This window comes from Megalobrama amblycephala, linkage group LG18, assembly GCF_018812025.1.
Source record: "Megalobrama amblycephala isolate DHTTF-2021 linkage group LG18, ASM1881202v1, whole genome shotgun sequence".
NCBI lineage: Eukaryota > Metazoa > Chordata > Actinopteri > Cypriniformes > Xenocyprididae > Megalobrama > Megalobrama amblycephala.
In genome coordinates, this window is record NC_063061.1 from 6,028,539 (window position 1) to 6,042,318 (window position 13,780).

Consider the following 13,780-nt stretch of genomic DNA (forward strand, 5'->3'; position numbering starts at 1 on the left):
AGCCAATGTTTAGAAGATGGGAGCATGGGGGGGATAAAATCAGGAATTGGTCCCGTAGGTCCGAACGGCCGGTCCTGATCATGGGGGATTCCAATATGGGAAGGCTGCCAGCAATTTTTGATAATCGGGTCCAGGTGGAGTGTTATCCAGGGGCACACTGGTTCCATGCTTATGAAATCCTGAGAAACCGGACCCCCACCACTGATTGGGTCACAACAGTGATTTTATCGTTTGGGATCAACGACAAGGGATATGTATCAGCAGAAGGGGTGGGCAAACTGGTTCAAAAGGCCTTGAGAGTGGCAGGGAGCATGTTTACGAATGCTCGGTTCTTCATTCCCATCATAAACTTCAACAGGCATCTTCCAAAGGAGAAGTGTGGCATGCTGAATCAAATGAATACATACATCACCAGCATGGGCAGGGCACTAGAGGTCTTACCATACGAACACTTTAAAACGGAACATGATTTTACTCATTAGACTGGGATGATGGGGCGGGCCATGTGGGATCACTGGGGGAGGGATTTGAAGCTGATGGGGGAGAGGCATCCGGTTAACCAAAGCTTGGGGATGGTTGTGAACCTCTCCCAAACCAGAGTGTTGAATAAAATGGAGTTGAAGCTTTTGCAGAGTTTGTCTTTTATTCCTAAGGGTATGGGGATGACTAGCTGTAATAGATCGGAGGCGGAGGTGGGCCTTACGGCATACCATAGGAGGCTGAAGCTGGCCGACTTTTTCAAGGGAGAGGAGGGGGAAGGGCAGAGGGTTCCCTTTACAGGTGCGTCGGAGTGGGAGCCGCAGAGATGTCAGGTGGGGGAGCTGGTATGGAGGATCATTGAGGAGGACAAAAGAATGATGAGGGGTGTGAGGGAAGTTTGGAAGGAGAGTAACTTATCGAGGGAGGAGTGGGTGGCTTTGAAAGGGCTTAGGAAAGACCATTCATTGGTTATCAAGCCGGCAGACAAGGGGAGTATGGTGGTAGTGATATCCTGAGGTTCCTGGAGTTGAGCCTGAAGAGAAATGACTTTGGATTCAATGTCCGTCACTATTTACAGGTGAAAGATGTTCGCCCCCGTATGTGCCGATATTTACGCCAATATTTACATGGCGGACTGGGAGGAGTCTGTGTTCCTCAAATGCAGGAGCAGGCCCAGTCATTATTGGAGATATTTAGACATATGGGGGGTCTGGGAGGGCTTCAAAGACTTTGTGGGGACCCTGAACCAACACCACCCATCCATTCGGGTGAAGGTAGAGAAGAATGAGGATGAGATCAACTTTTTGGATATGACCATTTTTAAAGGGCTCGGGTTTCAGGACTCTGGGCGTCTGGACTCAAGGGTGTATTTTAAGAGCACTGATATGCATGCCTTGCTTCACCGGGACAGTCATCATGACGTGCACGTTTTTAGAGGAATAGTGAAGGCTCATTTGCTGAGGTTTAGGAGGATCTGTACCAGGGAAGGGGATAGGGTGGAGGCCATTAAGACATTGTTTGGGGCGCTAAGGAGAAGGGGTTACTCCAGACGATTCCTGAGGGCCGTGGCAAAGGAGGAGGCAGTAGTGCTGGGTGGGGGCCGTACCTTGCAGCAAAAAAGAATACTTCCACTGGTGGTCCAGTTCTCCAGGACTGCCAGAGGCCTGGCCTGGGCCATCGGGAAGAATTTTAATAGGCTGACCCGGGATGAGGCGCTGGGGGCGCAATACAGGATGGTGGCAGCATATAGGAGGGATAAAAACCTGAGGGACATGCTGGTGCATAGCAAACTGGGCTCAGCCAGCAGGGAGTGCAAAGGGAGGATGCAGGGCACTTTGGTGAGAGGGGGACAATCAGAGGTTTATAAAGTGAACCAGGATATTCCCCTTAATCATCAAAACTGTGTGTACCTCATCAGGTGTTCCTTGTGTGGCAAAAGGTATGTGGGGGAGACCAAAAACTCAATCCTCACAAGGATGTGAGGGCACCGGCATGGGGTGAGGAAGGGGACAGCAAGGAAGGAGCACATAGTGCCTCATTTCAGAAGGCATGGAATTAAGAATTTGAAGGTCTGTGGACTGGAGCACAACCCAGAGTGGAGCAAGAGGGACAGGTTAAAGAGGGAAAGGTATTGGATTGAGAGGTTGGGCACCTGGTTCCCGAGGGGCCTGAACTTGAGGAATGGCTGAATAAGGAAAGTTAATAAACGAGGATGTAATAGTATGTATGATTTTTTAAAAATAAATAGGTAAAGATATTGCACTTTCTGTGTCTTTTTGTTCCCTCCATCCTATAAAAGATATTGGGGTTTCTGAATCTATAGAATCTCAAAAACTTAAGTCCTTGGGAGTACAGTGGGGTAGTGGTTAATGGTTAAGTAGCGGGGAGTCCCCAGGTTTGATGCTAACATCTGGCATTTTTGCTTAAAATAGGAGCTCTTAAAAATAATATTGTTGGTGGAATTGGGCTATCCCTGTACCTGGGACTTCCCTAAACCTAGCTCTCACAGGAGTAGCCCAGATTCTAGATGATGGAACACCAGCAACATACCTAAACCTAACCATCACAGGAGGAGAAATAAGTTTGGGGATAATTGGGATATCCCTTTACGGCGACTTCCCTTAACCTAGCCCTCACAGGACTAGCCCGGATTCTAGATGATGGAACACCGGCGACATACCTAAACCTAACCCTCACTGGAGGGGGAATTAGTTTGGAGATAATTGGGTTATCCCTGTACCTGCAACTTCCCTAAAACCTATTATTGGTAGAAGCTTGGTGCTTAGGTACCCGCCAATATGAACCTTGAGATGCTGGCCCTTCTTGGGTGCCCCAGATACCTTGCGGTCTTAACGAAGGGGTCACTTGGGAAGGGAGGTAGGTATCCGACCTCTCTGGGTCATAGACTGTAAAAAAAGATGGATGAACTGAAGGTAAAACGGACGATGATGGGCGTTGACATGTTACGCAAAAACGTCAGTTTTGGAGCATGGGCATGTGCAGAAAGAATCATCAGTGGAGCCCAGAGGCAGAGTCGCGGTATCAAACTTCTGCCCAGACGTGTTATCTTGGCTAATAACATTAATTAGCTTATAAAGCCCGCATTTAACGTGACTGAAAACTCAGTGATCTGTCAGATCTTGTAGGTCGGTTAGGACAGTTTACAGCTGAACAGTTCCTTTTGTCAGTAAGAAATAAAACAGAAATTGAAAAATAATATTTATTTATCTTCAATCTCCCCTCGAAGCTCCGACAGTCCCCAGAGAAGCTGTCAATCAACTGTAAATCACGACGACATGCCCCGTTTATATAGCATCAAATTGCTAGCTAAAAATCAAACTGATCACAAAAATGAACAATTGAATATATATCAGCATGATAACAACTACCTTAAATGACCAAAACCATCTTTCGGAAAATTTTATTGTAAGTGTAATTAATTTTTTGTTATTTTGACACGTGCCATTCGTTTGCATTGAGAGGGTGGGGTTTATGACTTGTACTGCATCCAGCCACCAGGGGGCGATCAAAGGCCATCCCTGGACATGCGACTTGTCTAAAATTGCAGGAGGGGGAATGCAGTTTTGGAAAATGGGGCAATCTTGGGACGCTCATTGGTATCCATATAGGGAAGGATGGAATGAGTCTTAGGGAAGTATCTCGATTGTAATTCAGAAAAATAAGGGAACCATGAGAATGGATGATTTCAGAAAAATGTAAAACCAGTGTTATGGGTGGATCAGCTTCATCAAAAACATGCACTGGCCAGTGCACTTCTGCATCCTCCCTAATCCAAACTGGATAGCCGTGAGACAGTTATCTGGGGGGGAGGCATTGCTTTTCTCCATTTAACTGTAAATCTATATAGTTAGTACATGCAGTTTATTAATAGTACTCAGTACTTATTTGAGTAATTACAAAGTAACTACGGCACTGTAAAATAAAGTGTAACCCATTGTTTAACCCCCAAAACCCAAAACCAGCTGCTTTGGTTGTGCCTCTATCTTTTTATTCAGTCTTAACACCATTGCAGAGAGTAGGTTGAAGATAAGTCAAGAAAACATGCTAGGGCTCCAATTCAGAATGTGATATTCTCACTTAAAGGCATAGATCAAAGATAATGAGTGTTACTTTATCTCAACAGCAGCCAATTATAGCAAGCTTTTGGTTCTTAGAGGCTTTCGGGTACTTCCCAGCCACATTTTTGGTTGGTGACACTACAGTACGTATAGTACTCTTTAAAATAAAGGCTACGTGATGTATATTAATGATTCACAAACATCTTGAAAAGTTGTTGTTGTGGACCATAGAAACTTTTCTATGTACTGTAACATAGATTCTGATAAACTGTCCTATTGTCCTCAATGCAACAGATATTGTGTAATATAATACTAATTAAATTTGCAGAGCAGCAGTTCTACTTTTTGAAGTAGAGCAATTCCTAAATCATATTTGGAAATGCACTATTTTTGCATAAACTTTATAGGTTGATTATGTTAAAATGAACCTAGATGATTATTGCTGTGTAATTTGAGTATCGTTTCATGCTCTGTATAATTTGACAGATTGTGATGTCTTCTTCTCACTATTAGAAAATTATGTCTCATACAAAATACAAAGTGCTGCTGCATGGCTGTGGTGATTCATCTTGCATACCAGAGCCAATTGTGTGTATGATTAAGACGCATACATTTCTCCATGCAGCCTCACAACCAATTATCTTCTCTCTTAAATGAGCCCATAAAGGAACACAGCTTCACACATTCACAGGGACAAAGGGAAATAAAGGACGGTACTATATCTTCCGCTGTGGCACATTTGACAAACAAATTTTTCTGAATTCAATTCAACGACAATGAAAACAGATTCAGTTTTCTCATATGCGGATATGCACTACCAATTACAATACATGTAACCATACCTGGTTGAAGTATAATACGTTATATTAAACTCAGACAAACATTGACAGAAGCAAATATGAAACTTAAAAAAAAAAGGAAAAAAAGAAGCAATAGTCAGAACACACATACCATATCGGTGTCTGATACTGGTCCAAAGCTCGTCACATAGATGTTTGTCCTCACTTCAGTCACACTTTCTGAAAGAGCAAGCATAAAAGCAGAATTATCTAGAATGTAAAATAAATACTTAATGAATTATGAAGGTATTACACTTTGCTTCAGTAGTCCACTTTAGACATTCTACTAACTATAAGTAACATTGCAACAACATGTCAACTAACTCTCATTAATTTGCAACTACATGTCAACTAACTCTCATTAGAGTATTAAGGAGACTGTTAGGTTACACTCTAAATCTAACGCTCAAAATACTCAAATTAAACAAATTAGTTCTGTTTTTCTTTCTTTTTATTTTGAGTTCACAGCACTGACATATTTCAAGTAAACAGAACTGTTAAGTTTAAATGAAACTGGGCTGGGATTTCTATTTCCCAGCATGCTTTACCCATGACACTCGAAAGGAAGAGTAAATAATAAAATTAAGTGTTATAATGGCCCGGTTTCACAGACAGGACTTAGACTAAGCCAGGATTAGACCTTAGTTCAATTAGGGCATTTAAGTATCTTTTATACATGTAGACTAGAAAAAAAAAAAAAAAAAACATTACTGATGTGCATCTTGCACAATGGCACCGACATATTTTAAAGGGGACCTATTATGCAAAATTCACTTTTGTATGGTGTTTGGACATAAATGTGTGTTGGCAGTGTGTGTACACAACCACCCTATAGTGATAAAAATCCACCCACTCTTTTTTTTTTTTTTAATCCCCATAAATCATTAGCAGTGTCTCAGAACAAGCCGTTTCCAGATCCGTGGCAGTGTGATGTCACAAAAGCCACAGGCCCAACCCACGAATAATGACAGACACTGACGTTTGAACATAGAACCGCCCTAAGCGCGTTCACAGCGAGTCCGCCATTACTGCACTGACGAGAATCTCTCCCAAGCGTTTTAGATGTTCTGTACCTGGATGGATTAATCCACAGAGCTCTCTCCATTTACTCCCAAAATCTGAGCCGCTGAAGACGAGGTGGATTAACTTAAAATGCTCCCTCTGTTCTGTCGAAATTCGTGTATGTCTGCGCGAATCATTTCACACCGGACTGCTTTGTAAACGAATATCAATACAAAGGGACAATACAAAACAGAGACTGTGCTAAAAATGTGCTACTCAAGGATATACAAATAAAAACTGTTCGTGATCCAGCTTACAGTCTCCAGAGTGATACTGGATACGGCGAGAAGGTGAGAGCACTTTATTACAGTTTATTACACTTTATTACAGTTTATTTACGGGTATAAAGTTTATTAGTTGTAACGAGTGCTTCTGTGTTCTTCGTTATGTATGTTGGTGATAATACAAGGATAAGAGACAGTTTATGGATAATATTTTAATGCACACTTGCAGTGTTTTATTAAGCTCTTACAGTGATTTTCTAGAGTGAAAATGGTTGCTTCATCTTTTGTGTCAAGTACAATAAACGTTATAAAACTCATCTGTATAGTTTTGGCCATCATTCGGACGGTACAACAGGCCTGTGCTAATATAGCGGATTAAAAACAGGAAGACAATATAAGTTATAACCTTAATTTAACTAAACTATACCTGTTCTATCTCCATGCAGCATATATTCACAGTTTCTGACATTACTGTGCACCCTGACTGAATCCTGTCACCGGAGAATGAGCTCTTGAAGCTCCGCCCTCTTAGGCCGAGCGCAGCAGCTCATTTGCATTTAAAGGGACCACACTGAAACAGATTATTTTACATCTTGCAAAATGGGGCATAATAGGTCCCCTTTAAGATATGTCAGAGCAAGTTGCTTTCAGTTAAAAAAGCCCAAACATGCATTTTAGTCTAGGACTAGCTGAAGCCTTGTCTGTGAAACAAGGGAATAATGATTTCTTTGTTCAAGATTTATGGTAAGGGATATTTAGTAGTGATTAATGTTTTGTTATGCTAATTTAGAAGAGTTTCTATTTTTGGAGAGTTGGTGACAAGTGGTGCATACTGAAGCAGGTAAGTTACATATTTTAAGTTGCTAAGTGATATATCATGCTATTGTTAACATGTTAGCTAATTAGCAAGTTGGCATTTTCTGAATTAGTTTGTTATAGCTAGCAAAATATTTACGGTGAGATAACATACAGCGTCAGTTTCTCCAGGTGACTCGCATCAACCTATAGGAATACGACGCCTATCACAGCATCCATATATAAGCTCCTCAGTATTATCAGCAGCTATTGCATTTCTCAGGAGCAAATTACCCTCCTCCATCCCCAGCTCCTCCTCTCGTCAGTCAGGATTTGGCCTTATGATTCCCCTGAATCAAACTAATTCTTGAAATATGTGTATGTTAAATTATTGACATTAATGATATCTGCATATGTTGGTTCTGGTCTCCCTGCTCTTATCCATGCTAGGCTGCATGGATGCGCAGGGAGTTCTTGCCCAGAACAGAACCATACCGCCAATACAAACCCTATGCGTTATCAATCATATTTGACGATAGTGGTCCTGACACAACTGATAATTTTAAGTTAAATGTATAAATCAGTGTACTCAAATATTTCAAGTTAAGATCAATAAAAATTGAGTACAAAATAAAACTCTTACTTAAACTTTGAGTTTCTTAACTTATTCTCATTCAACTTTTTTTGATTTCTGACAACTTATTAGAGTTTACAGTGAAGTAAATAACTCATTTGAATTGCAGAAACTCAAAACAAAATAGTTAATTAACTAAATATTTTATGTTAATTGCTATCAAAATGTATAGCAGAAAGTAGTTAGTAGAATGTTTAAAATGGACTATCAAAATAAAGTGTTACCCTATTATTTTATAGATCTGTAAAGACAACAATTCACCACTAATCGCCAGTAAAATAATACGTAATGCACAGAGGATCATCATTGTCAGACAGCTGTAAAATGTATGACCTTGTGTATTTTTATAAGTTAATTTGTTTCCATTTCTTGAATGTACATGCTTTAAAAAAGTGCTGGGTCATTATATTCCACTATAGCTAACTGTCCAACAACCGATCTGATTAGTAAGGTTTATCTAGATCTTTATTTGCTTTGTTTTATTATTATAGCATGAACAACAACAACAAAATAATAACAAAAAAAAAAAAAAAAAAAAAAAAAAACAACAATATACAGTCGTGAATCATCCACTTAATGACACACATTATTAAGAATCAAGCATATGTAAAGTTTTGAACAGGGGTGAGGGGAATTTGTCCTTTGTATACATTCAGATATGTTTCTTGTGGCCTACATGTAAATGCCTGTTATGTGAAATAGCTTATTCAGGGCAGTACTAACAAAACAAAACAAAAAACAAGCAATTTTAATGATCCATCTTATTTTGTTAAAATTAACATATTGCAGATGCAAGGTGTATGTGTAACTTGTATAAAACATCTTGTAAATGCTACAAATATATTATTTATGTCATTTATATTTAATTAAATATAATTATAAATACAGTCAGTATTTATTCAGCCTTTACTGTGCTAATGTTTAAGTGGGGAAACCTATCAAAATGAAGGACAGCAATTTAAGTAATCCTCTAAAATGTTTTACAAATTTTCTCAGTAGTTTCTTGATAAAATCGACCTCCACAACTGTAGCAACTGGATGTGAACCATGCTCAGCTGAGCAAATTCAAATAGCATATATTTGTTAGCAGATGTATATTGTTAATGGTGTTGTTTTATTTAGTGAATTCACTTGAATGGAGATCGTCTGAATGAGAAATTGAGCGTTCATCTGTGACAGCTGTGCGTGGGGCGGAACACACACACTGCCGCCTCATGACTGGGTCTGCTACTGACTAAAGGGAAGGATAATACTTAATGTAATGAACTATAAAGTTGTTAAAGGAGAAAAAGCTGGCTTCAGTCCCCTGTCTGTGGCACAGCATTAAAGTGCACCTATTGTACATGTTACCTATGGATTTTTACCTTTCCCTTCATGTGTAATATAGCTATTTGTGCACATAAACCATCTGCAAACTGTTGAAAGCACAAAGCCCACGCCAAAAGCAGTTACTCTCCAAAAGAAAACACCTGCCTGAACCTGCCGTTTGTCGTTCTGACATTATTTCTGTCACTTAGCTATGTCACCATGTTACACATTTGCATAATACCCACCTGACTGCTTTGGCCCGCCATCAAAGAACAATTTTGTGATGTTAAGGAGATGTAAAAAAAAAAAAGAAAAGAAAAGAAAAAGTCTTTTACTTAACCCTTAGACACGTTAGTCACACCGGAGTGATTAGAACGTTCAGTGCATCACGTGATCAACTGCTAAATTCAAATGTGCTTTCGCATGTTGGCTGGCGCAGAGTGCGTCCAACTATTCAGTGTTTTCAACCACAATGTTTATTTCAGGTTTCAGACATTTAAATTCACACAAGTACTAGCAAAAAATATATTTATAGTTTGTAAAATTGTGGATGTGGTGTGTATTTTAAACTTACGTGTGAAAGGGTTAAACTAAATGTATTCTAGCAGATGCCAAAAATAAAATTATGAACTTGTAAATGAGCATAATATGGGCACTTAAAAAGTGTGTCCCGTGTATAATGCACTGTAGGTCTTTAAAGTCATCTGGAGTAAGTCATCATGTTCCAGTTAGCAAATTTAATATGATGAGTACTGTAATACACATCAGCATCTATGTAAAGCAGGGTGGAAATGGAAAGATTGAGAGAGGTGACTGGAAGGAGGCCAGGATGATGGAGACAGCAGGACTCAGGCAGTTTGAGGCAATGGAATCTGTCCAGCTCCACAGCATCAGCCCACAGCTCTCGGTGCGGCAATGTGACTTAGCCCATTAATCAAATACATACATCTTGATTTTTGACTGCCCACCGCTGGGCTCACAATTTAGGCTCTGTACTTTCAGAGGTCACTAGGGATTCCCTCTGTGAGAACTCTGTGGAGAAGGATAAATATACACAGAGGGAGATGAACTAATGGATTCGGTGGGACATTTCAGCAAATGTCATTAGGAAACAGACTATAGTTTATTGATGCTCAGAAACCAGCATTTAACATTAATGCTCTGAATCCAAAATGATCAGGGGATCCAATCAGCCTCTTCATTATTATTAAGTGAGCAATCTGTGGGCGCACCATCACAGCAGCGGTCAGGACTTCCTCTTTATATATATATATATATATTTTTTATTTTTTATTTTTTATCATATATCTACAACACACAATGCTCCTGGGGTTTCTTAAGCTTAGGATTTGTAAGTGATCTCGAGAGAGTGCTGTTCTGTGACAGATTTTGCTATTGATAAACATTACAGTGCCAAGAAAAGATTTCACTGTTCCAAAACGCAATCTGTTATAGATCTGAGAGGTGTGAGATTTGTAGCAAGAAGTGTTGAAATGAAAGCAAGACTGAGAAAGATCAAACTCCATCGACAACTTAACAGTAAGTCCAGCATGTGGACATTACAGACAATAAGGAAGGAAATGTGTACACATTTATCGTACCTCCTAGTCCGGGGCGCAATCTGTTGTCATAACCATCCAGCAAGCGGTCCAAGATCCGGGTAAAGATGGTGATGTTGTCTTTGCTGTCATCGGGAATGGGTTCTCTGTGCCCGGTTACAGCCCTGTGGAGAAGAAAAAAGAAAGAGATTCAGGTCCCGTAAAGGAAGTAAAGGCCCTGATTTACTCACAGTAACGTTAGATTTGTTCTTCATTTAGGGGTAAAAAGTTGTTCAAAATACAAGCTGTGGTACACAACAAAAATAACAGCTATGAGAAAACAACAGTTAAGAAAGCATCTGATAGCGATGTGGATGCGTTTCCACAAGCTCTGCAATTCGACACTCCAGTCACGTTACGATTATTTATACCACTTTATTCAATGTATAGCTTTAAAGCAAGCAGCTTTACAGCATTAAGCATGAAAAACAGTGTCAATTCGAATTACAACTTCATTTCCTACTGTAAAGTGGCTCTGTGATGTGTTCTTTTTTAGACGTGGACGTCTGATGGACTGAACAGAAGAAATGAACCGGAGAAGAGCACATTCCTATTATGTAATCTACGAGAAGACCTACTAATTATGAGAAGACCTACCCTATGACCATGGACCAATGGTAGTTTGAAGGTGTTTACCAGCTGGAGTGAACTTTTCCGGAAAGTTCCAAACCAAACTTCAAACAAACTTGTTTTTAAAATGACAGCACACCAGTTCATTCTTCAATTTTGCTTGAAGTATATTGTATATTGCAGTGGTTCCCAAAGTGGGGGTCGCAAGATGATTTCCAGAAATAAATAAAAATAATAATAATAATAATAAATGATAAGAAATAGCATATTTTATGAATAATTGTAACAAAATACTAAAAATATGAGTTAAATTAAAAACAAAAACCATGCAAATAAAAAAAAAAAAGCCATCAACCTTTCGATTTTCCTTCCCCTCGACCCTGACTCCTGAGGTGATTACGACAGATTAGCAACAGCATCAGTTGCAGCAGGTCAATTTACAGCACCATGTTAAACATTCAGACATGTGCACGTAGGTAATTCTTTAGGCTTTAAGCTTTGGATATTATTTTTATTGAAATGAAATGTTTGTTAATATCGACCAAAGACAACGCAGGGAGGCCAGCGGAGGAGAGCGGAGAAGCACCAATCAAAGTTCTTTATGACCTGAGGGATTTCTTGTAGAAAGATTTAAAAGGAAAGAAAAGATGAGAGTCGCCTGTTTTTGTCTATTTTAAGTTTTAATTTAAAATGTTTATGATTTTAACATAAAGCTTATGTTTAAATGTTTTGCCACTTGTGTGAGCAAGTATGTAAAATATATAAAATATATAAATCAAAAAGTATTACTTTATATAAACATACAGGAATGAATTGAATAAAACAAGTGTAGTGAGTTTAAACGTGACATCTATGAAATAGTGTATATAAAGCAAGCCATGTTCAGTAACAACTTTTGGATTTGAAATAAAAATAAGTAAATTTTGTGTTTGTGATAAACAGCCACAGATCAGTTGCACACTGCAAACGCGCACAATAGCGCGTGCTCCACATGGCATGTTCACCTAAATGCCAGGTAAGGCGCCATTTTCCTTGCTTTACCCAAGACAAAAAAGCCATGTGTCATCTGTGTAACCGAGACTTTAAATTACATGCATCTATGAAATTACTAGTTTTTTTGCATTAGTTGGAACGCACTGCCGGACTGCATCCGCATGCAGTGTGAACGCTCTAATCCGTTAATATGGGCACAGAAAAAAAATATGCACCGCATACGTACTGCAAACAGAGTATGTGTGAAAAAGGCGTTAGTGCGTGTGCGCCATTGCGCACAACGTTTGTATACTTTAACCACCTCCGAGGATAGTGAGGGTCGCGAGTCACTGGCATCGTTATTTTGGGGGTCATGGGCTGAAAAGTTTGGGAACCCCTGGTATATTTAACAGTTGCGCCAAAATTATGAAAAAAAAAAAAAATAATAATAATAATCAGCTAAGAATAGGAAATAATTGAAATTATTCAAATCAGGAATGTCAGAATCAGAATGTGCAGTTTGTGCATAAAAAATGTCCGTCAAAATCAACACGTTGAAGCGATGATCACTAACCTGGCAAAGTTTTTCAATTGGATTGGTGATTATTCTCTTTAGTATGCAGTGTAAAGTACTTCCCTCAGTTCCCTGGTCATTCCAATTCAAGTTCAGCGAGAACAAATAGAACAAAAAAGAACAAATTTATCCTCACATGCATAATGTATTATGCACGTTATCGTCACTGACAGCTTGTTGAAGCCGCTTAGACCGCCATTTTCTCCCTCTTCTCGGAAAGAGATGACGTAGTCAAACATCTGGTAGTTTGGGTTTTCCAGGAAATGCATGCACTTACTGGACCGCTGCTTCTCGTAAACACTATAGTGTATTGTGCACGTTATTGTTTGACAGACATCAATGTTGTGATATTCAAATGAAGTGGATTTAAAAACAGATGAATCGTAAGGTAATAATTTTTTATTTCTTAGCCAGAAAGTATGCAGTGTAGTGACTGATGCACATGAGTGTGTTATCTTGATGTTTTCGTTCTAATATTCCAACCGACAGCCTGCCTAAGTTTTTGATAGACGTAACGTGCGTTAGGGGTGAACTATGTTTGAACGTGCTGAAGATGTTTAAAATGTTTTTTGCATACTTCATTATAGTTATTTTACGGAATTTTGTGGCTTAAAATATAGTGGTCACTTTTTAAAACTGTTGTTCCATTATTACCCCTTAGCAGATTTGGACTCCTATCCGAATATATATAATGGAAAGAAACAAATACGGTAAAAGAAACAAACAGAAAGGAGGAAGGCCAGAAAACAAGAAGAGTCTAGAAGTCATAAATAGAGGGATGGCTAGGGAGGGAAAGTGTTTGAACTTGGTCAGAATCTTTGATCTTTCATTCTTTAAACATATGTTGCTACTGGAGCCCCTCAGGTAGGAGATGCAGTCATTATGACTGCGTCTAGGACCAGTCTTGGAGAGAAAATAACAACTTGGCTTCATCTAACGATCGAAACCACTAAAGCCTGATCACAATTCAACCTGGATTCTAGTTCTTTCAAGCATACGCCCAATTTCCTGATTCTCCTCGAGTTACCTGATACGAGCCCCTTATGTTTTTGTAAACCTCAGGATGCAATTCCTCAATGCAGTGGAATGTAATCCTACAATACTGTAGTTCTGTTGCCAGGTTTATCTTGAAGGCAAAACATACAT

At 39.3% G+C, this 13,780-nt stretch overlaps 1 protein-coding gene across 2 annotated transcripts in view; it reads right to left on the reverse strand.

The window, feature by feature from the left end:
- The window catches only part of gabra3 (gamma-aminobutyric acid type A receptor subunit alpha3), a 268,591-nt gene that overhangs the window by 180,605 nt on the left and 74,206 nt on the right, over nucleotides 1-13,780 (reverse strand). For both annotated transcript variants that reach the window (XM_048165836.1, XM_048165837.1), the window contains exons 3-4: nucleotides 10,522-10,643; nucleotides 5,010-5,077 (exon numbers count right to left, since the gene is read on the reverse strand). In XM_048165836.1, the coding sequence (XP_048021793.1) occupies nucleotides 5,010-5,077; nucleotides 10,522-10,643 (190 nt within the window). The remainder of the gene's footprint in view (nucleotides 1-5,009; nucleotides 5,078-10,521; nucleotides 10,644-13,780) is intronic.